The 19,486-nt window shown below is 50.9% G+C and overlaps 9 protein-coding genes across 9 annotated transcripts; 7 read left to right on the top strand and 2 right to left on the bottom strand.

Moving 5' to 3' along the window:
• Window positions 1–987: 987 nt before the first annotated feature.
• N7458_012060 (FHA domain protein) lies at window positions 988–2,841 on the top strand (the record flags this gene model as incomplete). The annotated part of the gene is made up of 3 exons (XM_056915442.1): window positions 988–2,006; window positions 2,062–2,158; window positions 2,218–2,841. The coding sequence occupies 3 exons, from the start codon at window positions 988–990 to the stop codon at window positions 2,839–2,841; spliced, it is 1,740 nt and encodes a 579-aa protein (XP_056760196.1).
• Window positions 2,842–4,726: 1,885 nt separating this feature from the next.
• On the top strand, window positions 4,727–5,219 carry N7458_012059 (uncharacterized protein; the record flags this gene model as incomplete). Its single annotated transcript, XM_056915441.1, has 2 exons — window positions 4,727–4,806; window positions 5,060–5,219. 2 exons carry the CDS (start codon window positions 4,727–4,729, stop codon window positions 5,217–5,219), a joined length of 240 nt encoding a protein of 79 aa, XP_056760195.1.
• A 773-nt stretch (window positions 5,220–5,992) lies between these two features.
• Window positions 5,993–6,473, top strand: N7458_012058 (beta-glucosidase D; the record flags this gene model as incomplete). The annotated part of the gene is made up of 2 exons (XM_056915440.1): window positions 5,993–6,220; window positions 6,261–6,473. The coding sequence occupies 2 exons, from the start codon at window positions 5,993–5,995 to the stop codon at window positions 6,471–6,473; spliced, it is 441 nt and encodes a 146-aa protein (XP_056760194.1).
• Window positions 6,474–7,148: 675 nt separating this feature from the next.
• On the top strand, window positions 7,149–8,856 carry N7458_012057 (putative proline permease; the record flags this gene model as incomplete). Its single annotated transcript, XM_056915439.1, has 2 exons — window positions 7,149–7,489; window positions 7,551–8,856. 2 exons carry the CDS (start codon window positions 7,149–7,151, stop codon window positions 8,854–8,856), a joined length of 1,647 nt encoding a protein of 548 aa, XP_056760193.1.
• A 537-nt stretch (window positions 8,857–9,393) lies between these two features.
• Window positions 9,394–10,817, top strand: N7458_012056 (bestrophin family protein; the record flags this gene model as incomplete). Its single annotated transcript, XM_056915438.1, has 4 exons — window positions 9,394–9,521; window positions 9,573–9,714; window positions 9,771–10,327; window positions 10,382–10,817. The coding sequence occupies 4 exons, from the start codon at window positions 9,394–9,396 to the stop codon at window positions 10,815–10,817; spliced, it is 1,263 nt and encodes a 420-aa protein (XP_056760192.1).
• A 372-nt stretch (window positions 10,818–11,189) lies between these two features.
• N7458_012055 (uncharacterized protein) lies at window positions 11,190–12,624 on the bottom strand (the record flags this gene model as incomplete). The annotated part of the gene is made up of 7 exons (XM_056915437.1): window positions 11,190–11,406; window positions 11,471–11,625; window positions 11,696–11,851; window positions 11,899–12,021; window positions 12,070–12,225; window positions 12,279–12,425; window positions 12,481–12,624. The coding sequence occupies 7 exons, from the start codon at window positions 12,622–12,624 to the stop codon at window positions 11,190–11,192; spliced, it is 1,098 nt and encodes a 365-aa protein (XP_056760191.1).
• A 267-nt stretch (window positions 12,625–12,891) lies between these two features.
• Window positions 12,892–15,705, top strand: vp16 (tethering complex subunit VPS16; the record flags this gene model as incomplete). Its single annotated transcript, XM_056915436.1, has 7 exons — window positions 12,892–13,036; window positions 13,089–13,195; window positions 13,253–13,381; window positions 13,437–13,930; window positions 13,987–14,081; window positions 14,130–15,400; window positions 15,457–15,705. The coding sequence occupies 7 exons, from the start codon at window positions 12,892–12,894 to the stop codon at window positions 15,703–15,705; spliced, it is 2,490 nt and encodes an 829-aa protein (XP_056760190.1).
• A 42-nt stretch (window positions 15,706–15,747) lies between these two features.
• Window positions 15,748–16,437, bottom strand: N7458_012053 (Alb1 domain-containing protein; the record flags this gene model as incomplete). The annotated part of the gene is made up of 2 exons (XM_056915435.1): window positions 15,748–16,358; window positions 16,422–16,437. 2 exons carry the CDS (start codon window positions 16,435–16,437, stop codon window positions 15,748–15,750), a joined length of 627 nt encoding a protein of 208 aa, XP_056760189.1.
• Window positions 16,438–16,735: 298 nt separating this feature from the next.
• On the top strand, window positions 16,736–18,811 carry N7458_012052 (ubiquitin-specific protease UBP1; the record flags this gene model as incomplete). Its single annotated transcript, XM_056915434.1, has 1 exon — window positions 16,736–18,811. The coding sequence occupies one exon, from the start codon at window positions 16,736–16,738 to the stop codon at window positions 18,809–18,811; it is 2,076 nt and encodes a 691-aa protein (XP_056760188.1).
• Between the last annotated feature and the right edge of the window lie 675 nt (window positions 18,812–19,486).

The raw sequence follows: 19,486 nt of genomic DNA, 5'->3' as shown, positions 1-19,486 counted from the left end.
CCCCCGGCCTAAGGTGTTTAGTGCCTAGTTTACCAGTGAACCCCCCCCCGTAAGTTGAGCACCGCCTGACAGTGCATAACCCCGTCAGATCCTCCTGTCTGTAGGGCCAGGGCCGTCGGCTAAAACTACGGAGGACCAGAGGCAAAACTCGGGCCGGATGGAGGCTATTTCCCCGCAAAAAAAAACCAATCCCTGGAAGAGAGCGCGAGTGCGAGGGAGGCAAAGAGGCGACATGTTCGGAGTTCGAGGGAGGGGTGTAAGCCGGTATGGATGATTGAGACAGGCTGACCCCTGAGGCATTCTGTGTCTCTTCTGTCTCTGGATCTGGGTATACTCTCGTACGAAGTCTACCAAGGCTACCAAAGGCTAGGATATTACTGCGAGCTCTGCGGTGGAAGGGGACTAGCCGCTTCTTACCAAGCCTGATTGAGAAATTAGTGTTCTAGTGTTCTAGTGGTCTAGTGTCTAGTATTTTACTCTTCTTCTAAGCCCAACTCATCGAAACATGGAACGACTGGGTCTGGTTCCGTGAAATCTCGACACTTCCACATCATACCAAGCCTCGATCCTCCTCCTCCTCCTCGGGCCTTCGTACTTCTCATTCCTCCTCTCCTCTTCTCTCCTCTTTCTCCTTCCTCGTAATTCTCTCCCTCCTTTTTCGTCGCGATTCTTTGTTCCTCGGGCCATGCTTAGATAGTCCCGCCCAACCGCCCTTTGAGCCGCTCCAGTCCAATTGCAGATCTCCAGGTAAACGCGCCATCGAACCTCCAACCTCTTCTCCTCCTTTCCTCAGCGCCATTACCAGTCCTCCATCGATCGGCTGGGGACGAGACAATCCTCGTCGCATGCAGGCGACCGGCAACAGGACCAAGACTGAAACCACACCACCCAAATCACTCGCCCATAATCAGCCAAGCCTAATCAGCCAACAGCCAACGGCCAACACGCTTTCCCCGCCCACCAAAGTCCGCCTACATTAATAGCCCCATGTCTGCTTCAACTGCCACCGCCTCCGCCTCGCTCTCCGATTGTCCACGCCCAGGGAGACTCCGTCGCTTCAGTCAGCTTCGTGCTTACACACAAACCCTATCCCACTCGTCTTCGGGCGGACATCGGTCGCGTAACAGTCTGAGTAGTCGAGTGCCGTGGTTGTCTCCCTCGTCGTCAGGTCCAGAGTCTCCCACGCTTCAGGTGGGGAACTCCACTGCTCCAGGTCCCGAAAGTGACCAACCAGCCCTGTCTCGCTACACTTCTGCACCCACCGCGAGCTCCCACGGTCTGGGCGTCGACACACAAACGTCATCGGCTGAGTCGTCCCGGTCAACTCCTCCAAACGAGCCAACTCAACGTTCTACCAATGTCATGGCCCGCTTAAGGAGTGCCTCGGCCGTGCAAGGTCGCCCGCCTCGTACGATCGCGCTTGCAAGAACTGCCACCCAAGAGGCTCCCACGTCCCTCCCAGAACCGACACCTGCGGCCACCGATGCGCCCGAATCGACAGGTACAATCCCCACAGACGCTGTCCAGGTCACTGCCGTGAGTGCGAATAAGAAGGCCACCATTCGATTTTTCCCGTACCAGGACACCTTCCAGAGCTCGAGACCCTCCCTCCCATTCGTCCCCATTGCACGCACGTTACCCTCGGAGAGCTCTGTCATTCGAGTTGGTCGATACTCTGAACGAGATGGCATCCCAATCCCCAACCCCACCGAACCCTCAGACGCTCCGGTGGGCTTCAAATCGAAGGTGGTCAGTCGGAAACATTGCGAGTTCATCTACAGTAATGGCCAGTGGCACATCAAAGATGTAGGAAGCTCCTCTGGCACGTTTTTGAACCACATGCGCTTGAGTCAGCCGAATATGGTGTCCCGTCTATACTCGATCAAGGACGGCGATATTGTGCAGCTGGGTATTGATTTCCGGGGCGGCGAGGAGATGATTTTCCGGTGTGTTCGGATACGCATTGAGTGCAACCGCTCCTGGCAGCAGCAGCCGAATGAGTTTAAGTAAGGATGCCCTTTCATACTGGTGGATCTCATCCATGGCTAACATATTGGACAGTAAAAACACCGAAAGCCTGATCAAAAACTTGGGCAAGGGAGATGGGGCCGACTACTCTGGTTGTCGAGAGTGCTCGATTTGTCTGGGCTCTGTCTTGGTTCGTTCTTTTCGTCTCGTTCTCGTTCGTATCTGACGCTAACACAAATCGCATTACAGCGACCGTATCAATGTCTTTTCATGGCAGCCTGTGCCCACGTCTGGCATTACAAATGCATCAGTCGCTTACTCCACCAAGACTATCCCATGTTCCAGTGTCCCAACTGTCGTGCGTTCACCGATCTCAGCGCCGAGGTCGATGATTCCAACGATGTCGTCGAGAATGAGGAGGCCAAGGGGCCAACTGAAGCTACATCGACGAATGACTCTGCAGAGGTCCCCGCCGGGACGCAGCCTGCACAGGCTACGACGACTACAAGTGTTGAGGGGCAGCAGCCCACGCCATTGGAACCGCACTCAGAAGAACCGGACTTTGTCACCGACGTTGAGAACCTACACCTGCAGGACGATAACGATGAAGCATCCGGGTCTGGAATCGACATGGAGGATGGCCACAGCTCGGACTTTCCAGCTCCGAACGCTAGTAACGACGACCTGGCTCGCAGTGCCACTATCAGCATCCCTGGGTTCCAACCCACCCAACCTCTCAACGTACCTGCGGCTCGACAACCACACCTTCGAGCGGATACACCAGGTCGCTCAGAGACATCCGATGACAACCCTCTGACTCCGCGAAACGACTCGGGCCCTCTAGCCTTCGATGGTCGCGCGGGCATGCGGTGACGAGACATCACACACCCGAAATAATCTTAATGGACGATCTCTCGGACAATTCATTAAAGTCATATTGTGCCATTTGAGTGCATTTAGTATTCCCCGTTTTGCCATTTCTGCATTCTTCGGATGTCCTTTTGGGGGCATCAGCCGCCTTGATTTCGAGATACTTTTGAGTTTTCCATTTCATATCCCGTCCGCATTTTACCATAGCGTTTGTGATTCAGCCGGATCTGCTCATGGCACTTCGGCGTTTCCATCTATAACATCCATCTTTTTTCATTCTTTTCGGTCGGTTTTTGATTCCAACTCCCATTTCTCCTTTCTGTCTCGTTCTATCCGCGATGCATTCCATCCTCCGTCGTTTTCGATATACCCATTTCAGACAACCTGGGCTGTTCTTTATGGACTTGGTGATTATTTGGGGCGGACTCGAAACCTTCCGCTTGGCCGGTCTCTCGTTTTGCCCTGTTTTCTAGATGCCTCGTACACTCAAAACTATTGTCTTGAGTTCGGCGTTTAATCTCGCAGTTTCTATCTTGACAGCCTGGGTATCATTGAATCTGTTCATCTGCCAATCTCAATAGCATACTATAATCACATCAGAAACTTCCCGCTTCGAGAAGACAGTGGGACTAATTCATCGTCGGTAAGAAAGCCTAGCCCGTCTGAATTGCTATAACTCCGTATTGCTGTAACCCCAATGATAGATCACTACTATCACTATGAGGAATTAGATAGCTATTCTGACTCTTAGGTAAGTCGCTTTAGCTACATTCAAGGTGACCCCGTATTCGCAACATTGTCATGCTCTTTATTCTCGAGAGGTCAATCTCTGAATCATCAGTCATTCACGAATGAGACCGGTCAGTAACCGCTCACTTGGGTCAACAAAGAAGATACTCGACTGATAGCCTAAAATTAAGTCTATCCAACCAACCAACAGGCGCCCAAGGTAACGCCGCCGACATCAAGTTTGAATTTTGGTTAGACTATGAATAAACATAGGAACGGCCCTCAGAGCTCGGGAGCTTCACGAATTGGGGACTTGGTATCTTCGTAGGGGAGGGAGCTGTCTGATAAGCGCGTGGCATAGGATAGATGTTTTGCATTGAATGAAATGCAGTATCATTTCTTCACGCTACTCAATAGCCTATATCAGACCAAAGTAATTCAATCTATTACACCCTATCCCATCCAAGGTTGAATCCTTTAGGGCGGGCTTACAACACTACCTAGCTCAAAGGACAACGGACCTCCTTCCTTCCACTTGGACAACCCTCCCGACTACAGTCAGCACACCACGCTAACTAACTAACATAACTAGTTAACTAGTTCATTCCAGTCACTTGAGAACGACTCTAAGATGGGATTCATAATCCCGTGTCTCTGTAAGTTCCCTCCTTACTGAGACAGGAAAAGTGGGCGGGGGTAGCTACAGCCACCCAACCACTCAGAGACCAGCCGTATGTGGGTGAGAAGCGTCCCCAGCAGTTGTTGGCTCTGTTCAGGCGCTTGGGGCCGAGCGGTCTGTTCTTGCAGGTTACAGCTGGGCTTGGCTTTTTGGGGAGGCTTGCGCATTTATAACTAAGGATTGCTGGCGCATGGAAGGGTCTTTTTTTTTTTTTTTTTTTTTGTAGGTAGAAGTGACGAGGTGTTGAATTTCGGTCGTTGTTGATATTCCACTTTCTTTTACATTGTGATACGAGGGTCTGCCTACGGTATATTTGAGAATATGTTGAGGCTGTCGATTACGGCATGTGCTCTGCTAGCGGGGGTGGTATCAGCGAGCGTTAATAGCACAGGTGAACTTCTGGTAAAGATATTGCGCTTAGGTCGGCTCTCGGGCGATGAGACTCGAGGATTTTGCTAAGTGGCATCTTCCTAGCCTGTAATGTCAACATCGACACATTTTATGCATGGTCTCCAGCAACGTACGGAATGGGGCAAGTGCTTCGAGCTGAAAGGGTTGATGTAAGTGTTTCTACTTCGCATCCGAGATATTTGTGAATCGATTGCCTCTAACGTTAGAATAGACATAACACTCTCGGATCTATAGACATTCCATGTCCTCATGAACCTGGACTCGATAACATCTGCACAATATACGAGTATGCAAAACCACCACGCAGATTCTCAACACAATATACGAGCTAACATACCACCTAGATCAAAACTGTCAAAATGAAATAATCACATTTGACAGATCACACTATAATCTATTTAGCTTTGGCGACAAGCCTCGAGAGAAAGCCATCGGCCGCCGAGCCGCGAGTGTCAAGTGCCGCATGGATGTCACCGAAAGAGAGGGACATATTTGGAGGAGTACTTCTGCTTCGTCAAAATTTGGACGAAGTTGTCCTGGAGATCCTTGCAGCGATGGATAGAGATTGTGAGATGTCACCGCGGATGCTTCAGAATTATACGTGCGCGCCAACTTCGAGGACATGCAAGCAGCGTCGGATACTTGTTTTCGCAGATCGCGAGGGAAGACGACAACTGAACGAGCAGGAAACGAACCGCACGAGTTCTGGAGAAGTGGGCGGCGGAGCGCAGGTGGAGGCCCTTCTTTTTCTTCAAGCTCCGACTCCTCGATGAGGTCCGGGCTGCTGCCGCTGGGCCGTTGTCTACTGGTACGAGTGGTATGACTGCTATGGGTGGTGGCTCATCGTCATCTTCTTTCTCATCCTCCTCTGGTGCTCCTTACTCTTCCAATGCTGATGACAAACTTGGCAGGAAACCTATCTTTGGTCCTTGGATGACGCTGTGCACTCCGGCCTTGGTTGCGTGATGTGTGCCATGACTGAGGTCAACAACACTATTCCATGCGAGTCCTCATGACTTCTGATGAGACTTCTAAACTGAGCTTGGCTTCCCAGGCTTTGGTTTCCCGGATACAAATGCCCAACAGCATGTCCTTGCCTCTGTGACTAATGGTCTTGATTATGGTTCCGCGAGTTCGTGGACTACTTCCACCATTGAGGGATCTGAAGACGCACAACCTGACCGAGGGCCGTCTCAATGATATGCCCATCCGCAACCTTATTGCTTACTACTATGTCAACCTCAACAATGGTATAAATTGCCCTCGACCGCCGAACAGGACGCCTACATTGATGTTCGATCCAACCACGCCAAGTCGATCCGATCTCATGGCGCAATGTCTATGACTCTGCTGAAGAATGTGGATAACGCTCTGCCTTTGAACAAGGCCCACACACTGATCTACACCAACTTCACCTTCTCGAACCTGAAGATTACCCCGCCAGTCGAACTTTCAACCCATCCGACCGGAAAGCTGTCTGTTGGCGGCTACGAGGATCTGTGGGGTATTGTCGCTGGCGCCAGTGTGATTGAGCAGAACCCTGGGTCTGTTCGTGGTGCCGATGTACGCTGGCTATATATCGAGCATCCCAACTGCTAAACAGCCTGTTCGCCAATTGCATGGACTCAACAACGTGGGTATCAAGGCTGGGCAGCATGAGAATGTCAAATTTGAACTTCGCCATCGCGATATCTCATACTGGGATGTTAAGGCCCAGAAGTGCGCTGTCGCACCTGGAACATACACAGTCCATATCGGTACTAGTTCGAGCGATCTGAGGCCACATGGAACCTTCACCGTGCAAACTAAGGGGTGAAAAAATAACGCACCCTCGACTGTACAAGTACTTTCGAGTCTGATAAGTCTTGAGGAGGCTTGGATTTAGTGGTTGTATTCGTCCCCTTCTTCATTCTTCAATGATCTCATTGACAGGATCTGTTGTTGCTACTCCTTATATAGAAAGTTAACACTTTGCCTCTAAAGGCCAAAATTTCCCGACTACAAAGCTGAACCCTTCAGGTGCTGTCCCTCATTGGACCAGTCGGCAAACTCGAGGCTCGTTGGAGTAATGATGTGCAGAGAGACTGCACGGGTCGCCAGCAAAAGGGCGCCGTCTGGGGTAAATTCCCAGTTGCCCAATCGCTGATAAGCCTATCACTTGGCAGCTTGTTTAGCGTCGCCATCTCCTCCCCTTTTGAGGTCCTCAATGATAACACGCCAAACACTGTTATCGCTCTTATCTTCCAGCAATGCTATCTAAGCTTCATGCCAAGAAGTACCATGCGCAGTGGAAGTCGTCCGATGCGCTACATCGCTTCCATCTCCCGATAGGGATGTGGGGTCAGTATCAGCAGCATCATACTTGGCGACCGTCTCCGCATCGTATCTCGAGTCTGTTCTCCTTGACCCCAACGCCAGTGCACATTTAAGGAGCTATGTTCCCCGCTCGCATGCTAGGTGCCCCCTCACGGCACTCAAGCACACGATCGCCATGGAGAAAAAGATCTCCGCAGAAGACCATCCTATTCCCAGCGAGGATGCCGGTCCTGGCACTGTCGAGCCGTACGGCCAGACCAAACGCGGTCTTGCGTCGCGTCATGTGCAATTGATGGCCATTGGAGGGTCTATCGGAACGGGTCTCTTCGTCGGTATTGGCTCTTATTTGCAAAATGCTGGACCACTGTCGTTGTTTTTGGGTTATCTGGTATGGGGCGTACTCTTCATTCTGCCCACTAACCTGAGTGTCGGGGAGATGTGTGCATACCTGCCTATTCGAGGATCGATCTTCGAATTGGCTGCTCGGTTTGTCGATCCAGCATTTGGGTTTGCCATGTAAGTCCACGCCCTCAAGGCTAGCACCTTTGGAATACAGGACTAATACTAGTAATTGTAGGGGATGGGTATACTTTTACGGAGGCGTTATGCTAGTCTGCACCGAATATGCCGCCGTCGCAACGGTCATGCAGTACTGGACGACCAGTGTCAATCCCGCAGTCTGGGTGGCAATGGCTCTAGTAGTCTGCTCTTTACTCAACTTCGTCGCCGTTAAATACTACGGAGAGAGCGAGTTCATCATGGCGTCCACAAAGATCCTACTACTCATCGGCCTCGTTCTCCTTACCTTCATTACGATGGTGGGCGGAAACCCTAAGCACGATGCGTACGGATTCCGCAATTGGAAAGATGGCGTGATGTTTGAGTACTATACGGATGGTGCTACCGGGCGCTTCCTTGGCTTCTTCTCTGTTATGGTATATGCTGCTTTCTCGGTGGCTGGTCCTGACCTGCCAGCCTTGGCTGCAGGAGAGATTCAGAACCCACGATACACGATCCCTCGTGTTGTCAAGATGACCTTTTGGCGTATCGTTGGGTTCTACGTCGTCGGCGTACTGGCCGTGGGTATCATCTGCAATCCACACGACCCTCGTCTGATGTCTGCCATCGACGCCGGTGACGCTGGATCTGCTGCATCCCCCTGGGTTATCGGTATTCAGAACTTGGGAATCACCGGCCTTCCTGATCTGATCAATTTCCTCATCCTTCTCTCTGGCTGGTCCTGCGGCAACGCCTATCTATATAGTTCCAGCCGAACCCTTTACTCATTGGCTCGAGATGGCCAGGCCCCGAAATTCCTTCTGAAGTGCACAGCAGCCGGAATTCCCATCTACTGCGTGCTTACCGTTTCAGTTCTCTCCTGCATCACTTTCCTCGTGGCTGGTTCCTCGTCCGTCACCGTATTCTACTGGTTCGTCGATCTAACCACCATCGCCTTTGTACTCACCTACACGGGCATGCTCATCGTCTTCATTGGCTGGTACCGCGCTTTGAAGGCACAGGGCATTGATCGCAAGTCTTTCGTCCCCTGGGCATCCCCTCTGCAGCCGTACTTTGCCAGCTTCGCGATCGTCATTGGCACCCTGACAGCCATCTTCAACGGATTTTCGGTCTTCAAGCCCTTCAGTGTGCAGGGCTTTGTTACATCCTATTTCGGCGTTGCCTTCTGGGCATTTATGTTTGTGTTTTGGAAAGTATATCATCGAACCAAGTTTGTGGATCCCGCTCAGGCGGATTTGTACTCGGGCAAAGCGGAGGTGGACGAGGAATGTAAGCACTGGGAAGATGGTGGATTTGAGGAGAGAAGAAAGGCCGAATTGGCGCAGATGAACTGGGTGCGACGAGCCTGGGAGCGCATGTGGTGATAGTACCACTTAATCTATCTAGCCGACAAGTTATTCCTCAATGAAGTTTTGGTATCGCAATTTAGACTGGTTCGATTGATGATTAAGTTGCCAACTGGCTAGTTAACTAACTACCTAAACACATGCGAGGCCGATCGCCTTCAAACAGGAGTGTATGGTTAGTCAAAATTCCAAAGCGGCCAATAATAACAGAGAGAATCATAATTTGTCTGACTTGACCGTTATATCCAAAAATTGAAACATGGAAGAATAGTGGTGTATCACTAGTCCGCCAGTCCGCTAATGGCGCTTAATCAACAAAGCCACGGGCGAAGATGTCGAGGTGCAGAGTGACTTTGTGATCATAGCGCCTCCCCCCACTTCAAACACGCGCCGGAGATTCGAACTTCCCTCCTCGAAACTCGCTGGCCGTTACGATTCGGCCATTCCTTCAAACCTCAACTGTGCTGGTGACCAGAGTGACTGCACCGCTCGACGGTGCTGTCCCCACACTCGACCTTGACCATTGCTGATCGACTGATCCACTTCAACGGCACGATGCGCTTGAACTTCAGCGAGCCGCCAACCCCGACGCTGAGTCGCCAAAACACCTCTTTGCAAGGGCGGCACCACCACCGGCGGTTGACACATCCGCATTTACTGTCGTCGCGACAGAAGCCAAGAAGGTAGACTATCCAAGCTCTCGAGTCCAAAAATGCATCTCACCGTTCATATAGATGGCCGCTGGTCTTCCGCTTCATCAAGGGGGCTATTCACGCGCAGATCCTGCTACCAGTCTCTCTGCATGCCATCTTCACAGCCTTTGTTGTCTACCTTGATACTTATGTTTTCGACACAGTCGGGCTCCCGACCAGCATCGTATGGAGACTGTCCAATTCTCGATCCTAGGAGACACCCTATTAACATGTTGCTAGATCCCTTCACTGTCAATCGTCGTAGGTTTGATGCTTGTCTTCCGGAATCAAACCTCATACAATAGATTCTGGGACGGGCGCAATGCCATGGCCACCATGAACACCTGCTTGCGAAACTTAACCCGCACTATTGTCACCAACAGCTACAGCTCAACTCGGGGTCCGCCCACACTCGCTGAGCGCGAGGACATCGAGCGTACTATCCGCATTCTTATGGCTATCCCCTTCGCAGTCAAGAATCATCTGCGTGCTGAATGGGGAGCTGCTTGGGCTGTTGGTGGTGCGCTTGGGAACGAGTTGGATGAGCGCGGTACCGCGGCGTATAACCCTGACTATGCGGGGTTGCTTCCAGCTGGACTGGAGGGTCATGAAGATGAAGGCCTTGGACTCCCATATCAACTCACGTTCTTTGTGGATGGATTTATTAAGCGTGGCGAGGACCGTGGGTGGTTCAATGCGCCTGGTGCGAGTCAAATGCAGGCGCAGCTGAACACATTCCTGGATGCGTATGGGAAGATGGAGACGATTAAGTTGACTCCGATGCCAGTGGCTCATCTGTAAGTCTAACCACTCGTTCAATGTGACTTGCTTTGCTAAAGTCTATCTTGCAGCATCCACCAGAAACAGGTCCTTGCCCTCTTCGGCTGCGTCCTACCTTTCGCAATGGTCGATGAAATGGGTTGGTGGGCCATCCCGATAGTCTGCCTGGTGATATTCACACTGTATGGCATTGAAGGTATTGGTTCCCAGCTGGAAGATCCTTTCGGCTATGACAGGAATGACATCAAGATGGACGCACTTGTTGGCGACACTAAGACCGAGATCGACGTTGTCCTCACTGAGTGGCGTGCATACTCGAAGGCCATGGAAAGTTCCTGGTACGGCAATGATGGAGCCCGTGGTCACGGGGAGCGATGCTTGGACGCAGGCTCCAAGCCAGGTGCGAATGGAGATAAACCCACCCAAGGAAAGTATGCACCTCCCGATCTGTTCTTGAGACTTAGACCGCGTACAACGGGGGATAGCGGGAATCGGGAAAACGCATAAGTTGTCCTCGAGTCACGTTAGTCAGATACAAATGCTTTCTAAGTCACTTTCGAAGTGCTTCACTGAAATCTATTACATGAATTGAGTGCTCCACGGCACCAAACAAGCCCGATATATTTTTATGGACTAGCGTGAGCCTCTTTAAACATACGGAGAAACATTGTATTCCATCATCCTTAATGGTCCTTCGTCCCAACATCCACTTCCAGAGACTGGCAAATGTTGAGCCAACCGGACTCCGTCGTGTATCAAGTAAAAACAGCTTCAACTTGTCAATTGAGTATATTAAATCCTGACTTGGGCTAATACAAAGACCTAGATCATGTGCCGTGCGCAACATTGATTGGATGAGAAAGTTACGCGGGCTATTCATCAAATGGGAGGCTCCAGCTCCAAGACGCCATCCAGAATCGAGTCCGGAGTGACGTCCGACAAGACATGGGAAACAGCCACCAAATCACTCCCGTACTGTAAACTCCGATCCTGGCCAGGAGCTGTGACAACGATGCGGTGTCGGAACACTTTCCTCGCGGCGAGAGCCACGATCGAAGGTGTAAGGTAATCGACGCCATGTAAAGGTGCCAGGAATCTGTTGGGCGGTATCCATTAGCCAAGTCCTTGAGAGAAATGAACAGCAAATGATCTCGACTGACTCTGCAAACCGTGCGAGTTGGAAGTTCGCCTTGGCGGATATACCACCACCCACAGCGCGGCTCAGACGTAAAAAGACAACGATGTCTTGCATGTACCGGACTACTTCTGTGCCTGTAGTGACGGATTCGCTAGCTTCCCGTAGCTTTTCCATCATCTGTAGATTTGTGAAACAAGGTTCAGCCTGAGTTCAATTCGAGATATTCCAAAGGGGAGGATGCACTCACCAGTTCATCGACTTTGGCAGTTTTTTTCTGTTGATGCTTTGGCTTGTGAATTACTGATGAAGCCGACATCTGACTATCAGATAGCCATTCGTCCTCCTCGAGATAAACGAAGCCATCTACCCAGCTGTAGAAATGAGAGACAAGAAGATGCTCATTCTGCAAAGATTAGCGACGATAAAAGTGAGGAAGCGAGAAAATCCCACCAAATGAGTATTCAGTGGTGGATTGAGTTGATCAGTCTCCCGCACCACCAGTGGTATGAAAAGGAAATCTGTGGGTGCGTTTAACATTCCTGGCTCCGTGGCCAACCTTCGGGTTTGCATTAACTGTGAACATTATTAGCCCCGTGTTATTATCATTGCTAAAAGACTAACCTGTAGAGCTTGCACTTGAATATCATCATCGACAAAATTGAAGTTCTTGGCAATAACAATGTTAACCACGTTGATTTCATCGGCGGTGCTTCTTGGACCTGGGGATCTGCTTTGATCACGCTCCCGTGGTGTCATGTACGTGGAAAGGTTGCTCGACTTCTTTGGTTAGCCCATGATAAGACGTAGATAATAAGGGAACGAACACGTACAGATCCAGTCTTTAATCTGAAGTATGACGGCCGCCCCAGTCCCTTGCGGGCATCTGCGGTAATGATCTCATCATAGAAGTCCTCAATGGAGGTCCCTGTTGAACAATCAAGGATAGAATACGAGAGATCAAAGGTGTGTGAGCAGATCTATAACCATTAGCCCGAGTTAGGGGTTTGTCAAGAGTTAGTAAGCAGTTGATACCAAAGCTAGTTCTCTGGCGAGGTCGTCAACAAGGTCACCACTGGTCTCAATGAGGCAATGTTCTCGCGCCACCAGAGAGAGGAATAGTGCGACTTCAAGATCAGACAGTTGTCGCACGAATTCCTCTAATCTCGTCTCATCCATTCTGAAGCTCCATGGGCCACCGAGTCCCTATCGAGGTCCTTCCGGCGAAGTCGGATGGCGCCACTCAGTTCGAGGGGCATGGGGCGGGCATGAGATGCAGATCTGCGGCCTGAGTTTCATGGCAGCAAGATACCTCAATAGGACTAGCGCAGTTTCCCCGTGGGAGCCGCGGAGCTTCGCCAGCCAACACCCAACCACCGTAACAACAACGGGGCATGGGTTGATGATCTATCCAGGGCCCTCTTCTATGACAAACACTGCCTAGAGATGGCGCCGTCAAACCCTCTCGCCAACTGGGAGAAGGTTGGCGACAGCTTCTACCGCAAAATCCGCGTGTATGATGCCGTCTTCGATGAAGACGTTGAACTAGAGAACTACATCGTCGCGGGTGCCCCCTACGGAGGAGCCATAGGTATGTCCCAGTTTTAATCACGAGACGATACTCTCGCTGAAGCTTTGTGCAGCGCTTTATCGTGACGAGAGCAAACCATTTCAGTTGCGGGACAGCCAGGCCTCCCGCTCCAGTATCGACATTTATTCCTGCTCAGGGAAGCAGATCAACCGCATTAATGTTTGTCTATCGTCTCAGGAATTGAAATTTTGAATGTACGAACTAATTGCATGGTAGTGGGAGCAAGCTACTATTCGTGGGCTCGGCTGGTCCGACAAAGAAGAGCTCCTAGTGGTGTCGGAGGATGGCACTGTCCGCCGTTACTTTGGCCTCGACGGTGAATTCACCTCATTTTCCTTGGGAAATGTAAGGCGATACTGAATATAGTGTTATATGACTATGTTGAACTGACAATATCCAGGGCGCAGAGGAATACGGCGTGAGAGCATGCCAATTCTGGGCCTCGGGCCTTGTGGCGCTCCTATCTAACAATCAGTTGATTGCTGTTTCCAAGTACGACGAGCCCCGACCGAGGCTACTAGCACCATGCCCTGAAGGTGAAGTTTCGTCCTGGTCATTGATTCCTCCAGCTCATACGCTTTCACGCTCTGTGGAGGTTCTTCTTGCGGTGGATAAGACCGTGTACTTGGTCGATTCTACTGAAGCTGAAGACAAGATCTTGCAAGATGGCCCATTCAAACACGTCACCGTGTCACCCACCGGTCGCTTTGTGGCACTGTTTACCGGGGAAGGAAAGTTGTGGGTTGTCAGCAACGACTTCCAGAACAAACTCAGCGAATATGACTCGAAATCTCGTGTTGCGCCCAGTTGTGTGAGCTGGTGTGGTGATGATGCCGTTGTTCTTGCGTGGGAGGACGAGATCCATCTTGTTGGGCCTAACGGGGCGGCTTCAAAGTAAGCAATACGCCTCACACACCATGATCAGTTATTAATCGTCTTTTTGAAATTAGGTATTACTATGACGGCCGGGTGCATGTCATCCCTGAATTTGACGGTGTGCGCCTCCTCACTAATGATACCTGCGAGTTCTTGCACAAGGTTTCCGGTGAGATACGCCTTATTCCGTCCACGAAACTCTACTGATAGGTTGCAGATGTAACGGCAGAGATTTTCCGGTTGGGGTCCTCATCGCCCGCTTCAGTGCTTCTTGATTCTGTGGAGCAATTGGAGAAGAAGTCGCCCAAAGCCGACGAGAACATTCAGCGTATTCGCTCAAGTCTCCCTGCCGCTGTCGATGCCTGTATCAAGGCTGCAGGCCATGAATTCGATGCTTACTGGCAGAAGCGGCTTTTGAAAGCGGCGTCCTTTGGCAAATCGGTCCTTGAGCTGTACAACAGCGATGAATTTGTTGAGATGACTGAGAAACTAAGAGTTCTCACAGCCGCTAGAGATTACCAGATCGGTCTGCCAATATCATTTGAGCAGTACCTCCGTTTGACCCCAGAAGGTCTCATTGAACGGCTCATCAGCCGACACCAATATCTTCTTGCCATTCGGGTCTCTGAGTATCTTCAAATCCCCGCAGACCGAATTTATGTCCACTGGGCTAGCCAGAAGGTCCGGGTCTCGACGGTCGATGATGAAGCTGTGTGCAAATTGATTGTTCAACGGCTAGAAGGGAAGCCCGGGATTTCCTTCGAGGTTATTGCCCAGACGGCTTATGATGAAGGTCGATCACACTTGGCCACGCAACTACTGAACCACGAGCCGCGGGCAGGTAAACAAGTCCCTCTCCTGTTGAATATGGAAGAGGATGAACTTGCTCTCGACAAGGCAATCGAGAGTGGTGATGATGATCTGGTCAATTACGTTCTGCTCCACCTGAAGAGCAAACTTCCTCTCGCAAGCTTCTTCAGAATGATCAACACTCGCCCAATGGCATCAGCATTGGTCGAGACGGCAGCTCGGGGAGAGGATACCGAGCTACTTAAGGATCTTTACTACCAAGACGACCGGCCAATGGAAGGATCCAACGTCCTTTTATGCGAAGCACTGCGAGAGACAGACCCGCAGCGCAAAACCGACAAACTCCATCAGGCAGCCAGGTTACTATCAGATTCCAAGGACCCCAACGTGATGTTGCAACAGAAACTAGTCTCTGAAGCCTCCCAGCTTCTCAAAGCCCAAGAGTCCCTGGATAAAGATCTCGCTGATCATGGTGAATACTTTGGCCTCAGCTTGAATGAGACTATCTACAGGTTGGTCCGAGCTGGCTACGGTAAAAGAGCACAGAAGCTGCAGAGCGAATTCAAGATGCCCGAAAAGGCATTCTGGTGGCTAAGACTCCGCGCGTTGGTAGCGAAACGCGACTGGGGAGAGTTGGAAGAGATTGGCAAAGTCAAGAAGTCTCCAATTGGATGGGAGGTAAGATTGGAAAATTCTTATTTATTTTTGGTGCACGCTGACGCGAGCGGGTATAGCCTTTCTATAACGAGATCCTTGGCGCCGGAAACACAAAGCTTGCCTCGATTTTCGTCCCGAAGTGCACGCATATTCCTGGCGCCGACCGGATAGAAATGTGGGTCAAGTGCGGCATGATTGTCAAGGCAGGCGAAGAGGCGTATAAGGCCAAGGACTTGAACGCCCTCGAGCTCCTCCGGACTAAAGCGTCCGGTCCTGCAAGCACTGAAATCGAGCGCATGATCAACCAGCTCAGGCCGAAGAAATAGTCTTCCCAAATGGGTTGGTCTTTTTGTGAAGTGTTGGTGCGTTCAAGTGATTTCGTCGTACTCATCTGCGGGGGCCGAGTTGGCTGCGCTGGAGTTGGACACCACTTTCGTGGGGTTAGGGGCGAAAACGCTTGCCATCATGGGATGACTGGGTTCAAGTTGTTCGGTGGCCATGGCGTCGTCATTGACATCCTCATCGCCATCTTCTTCTTCTTCTTCGTCCTCGTTTTGTTGAAGAGCGGCGAATGCTGTTGTTTTCTTGTTCATCTCTGTCCAATCAGCCTGGAGGAAGAGGAGGTTTGTTAGTATATGTTCAATACCACGATTAGACGCACAGTTCATAGGCAAATGATCGCATACACTTCGTTCTTTTATGGTCTTAGCCCGGTTGAAACTCTTGGCTTTTTTAATTTCCAGCTGGTCCAAGACTGCTTCGGCCCTTTCCATGCCCTTCTGCTGTCTCAAACGCTGAGCTTTTGACATTCTCTTGCCATCCTTCTTCTTCTTCTGGATTCCGGCAGTTGCGCGGTCAACTAGGAGGGAGGGCCGCTGGACAGTTGGAGACTGGGCTCGAGGTAAAGAGGTCAAGGACTTGTCCAAGTCGAGACTTGGCGAGGCGCCCCGCCGGCCGGCACGAGTATTATTGGTCTTTGCTAAGAGAAATTAGCTTGGGTGATTCAACAAAAAAAACCGAGCAAAATATGCTTCGAACTCACGCTTATTCTTAGCCATTGTGGAATGTTTTGTGAGAAGAGATGGATGAGATGGCAGTTGTGTGCAGATGCATTCTGCTATCGATAAAAATTTTGCGGCGGGCGCGGGGAGCCCAAAGCGCAGCTTCGGCGCGTAAATTATTAATGTTTCACACTCGTCCTCCTCAAGTGTATACTTTCCGGAGGCTCAGTGCTCTTGCTCCACTTTCCTTTCCTCAAACTGCGTTTCCCACGATTCCACGAGACCTACCCATCTCGCCCATGCGACACAGGTCAACCTCCTGCTGCCTGCGGCTCGCCTGATCTCTCATTCCGCCATGAATGCTCATAGACAGGGAGCTGACATCTTCTCGAGCGGCCCCATTCATCATTACGCAAGCCCGAGTAGCCACGATGCGACAGCCTCCACGGCGCTGCAAAACCACCAAGAACTAGCATACACCGTTATCGCCCTTATCTGCGCTTACTTACTTCTGGATCACTTCGGTCTCGCTCCGGTCTCGCTTATACAGTCGCTCTGGAACGTGTTGGTCTATCTTACTCCGTCCCCGATCCTCGTCGCATTGGATTCCCGCATGTCGCCGTCCGACTCTTCCCCCTCGAGTCCCTCGGGATTGTCCTTTCAAGCCAAGAGCGATTCTATGCAACGGATACTGGGTTTGGACAACAACTCTTTCCCGTTCTTCCCTCGATCGCGATCCCTTTCTGGGATCGGTAGCGCTCTCCTGGGTAACAACAAAGACACCATCCCACCAGGTCTTGGTAACTGGGATAATTCCTGCTACCAGAATAGTATCATCCAGGGCCTGGCATCGCTGAAGTCGCTTTCGGCATTTTTGGGTCGCAATGTCGATCTTCTGGGCGAGAAGAGCTCATTCTCGACACACGAGGCACTCAAAGACATCATCGACCTTCTTAACAGTGCACCAAATCATGGACATAAACTTTGGATCCCCTCAGACCTAAAGTCAATGAGTAGCTGGCAACAGCAAGATGCGCAGGAGTACTTCTCCAAGTTGGTGGATCAGATCGACGTCGAAATTCAACGCGCGTCGCGGGGGGAAACAAGGAATATGGGCTTGAAGATGGCCGGACCGGAAGAAAACATCCTAAAAGAAGTCTACTTGGATACAACGTCAGCTGAACATGTCGTCTCCACGATCGAGAAAGCTTCCTTTCGTAACCCCCTCGAAGGCCTACTGGCTCAGCGGGTGGGGTGCATGAAATGTGGATGGACGGAAGGGCTATCGCTCATTCCGTTCAACTGCCTCACTGTTCCTCTCGGAGCTAAGCATGAATACGACATTCGTGAATGTTTGGATCAGTATATGAAACTGGAGCCTATCGAGGGCGTGGAATGTGCTAAATGTACTTTGCTACGAGCCCGAGATCAGCTGAAGAACCTTCTCGGGAGTATGTCCGATGAAGACGAAGCCGATCAGCTCCAGCCGCCAAGCCTTTCGGATGCTGTAAAGACATCCGCGCAGGCACGTCTTGAGGCCGTACAAACCGCCCTTGAAGAAGACGATTTCGTTGAGAAGACCCTGGCAAATAAATGCCACATACCCTCCAAGAATCGAATGACTACAACGAAATCTCGTCAGGCTGTGATCGCCCGGGCACCCCAATGCCTGGTTGTCCACATCAATCGCAGCCTGTTTGATGAGAGGACCGGAATGTTGAAGAAGAACTATGCAGCAGTCAAATTTCCCAAAACACTTGATATTAATGACTGGTGTCTTGGTACTCGGGCTGCCAATCAGTCTGAAGGGACATCCGAGCGGTGGGTTATCGATCCATCAGAGTCGATGCTCCCCGGCCCTGGCGAGGTAATCCGTATGCCTAGCAGACAGTACGAACTTCGTGCCATCATTACGCACTATGGCCGTCACGAGAACGGTCATTATATCTGCTACCGCAGATATCCAACATCCGTCTTCCCCGCGACGGTTCCAGACGAGGTCCTCCAAGCAGAGGGAGACAAAGAGAAGCCAGAGCGTTGGTATCGACTGAGTGACGATGACGTGCAGATGGTCAGCGAGGGCCATGTCATGTCACAAGGGGGCGCTTTCATGTTATTCTACGAGGCAGTCGATATTAAGATCTCCTCTCCCTTGAATGAAACCACAAAAGCTGAATCAGTCCGGTCCGAGGTCAGCGAATCGGTGTCCAATTACACCATGTCTGAGGACATGTCGACTACTTCCACGATAACAGATGCCGAGTCCGCCACATCTCGTGCAACAAGCGTTTCAACACCTGATCGGACTGCACTACCTGCGGATGATACCAACGCCGATTCCAAGGTTCCCAGGACCTTCAGCGAGGTAGACAACGACACCCACACCTTCACGAAAGACCTTGCCTCCTCGTCAGCCATCACTGCCTCATGATCTGTTGCGATGACCGGCTTTGTAATTTGTTCTGCATTATCATGATACCCGAAACTCTTTCCATTGAAGGCGTTGATCAAGGATTTTTGGATTTGGAATGGACGTTTGCCTATTCATGTACTTTTGACCAATACACACTTCATAACTATTTTCTAGACCCACTACTAAGCCCTTAGCGCAGATGATATATTGAGCATCACACATTAAAACTGAGGGGCGCAGTAAAGTGCGCCGTGTATGGTCACATACTGTAAGTTTACACCATGCGTACGAAAAGAAAGTCCGCGGAATTCTGTGAAAACTGAAGGTGGATCTCTGCAAAATCATGTGGGGAAGACCACCTAGCGCCTAGGTCTGTGTCCACCTCGCCTCTTTGCCTCGCTCCCTACCCCTCACTGAAGAGCTTTGGCACCTTCTCTACGACCTACTCTCTGTAACATCTTTATTGCTCTCATATTTCCCTCCAAATTCATAAACGAGACATTCCATCACGAAGACCGATCTTTACAGTACACAGTCCATTATGCAAGTCAGATCTCCCCTCTCCTATGATGATTACACGGTCGGGTGGATATGCGCCCTGCCCCGGGAGATGGCAGCTGCGAAGTTGATGTTGGATAAAATACACCCGAGTTTACCTTGCCCGCGGACCGATCAAAATACATATATTCTGGG

Source organism: Penicillium daleae, assembly GCF_028827525.1.
Source record: "Penicillium daleae strain IBT 16125 chromosome Unknown utg000009l_segment0_segment0, whole genome shotgun sequence".
NCBI lineage: Eukaryota > Fungi > Ascomycota > Eurotiomycetes > Eurotiales > Aspergillaceae > Penicillium > Penicillium daleae.
The sequence above is the reverse complement of the archived record's forward strand: the minus strand, read 5'-3'. Positions and strand labels throughout refer to the sequence as shown.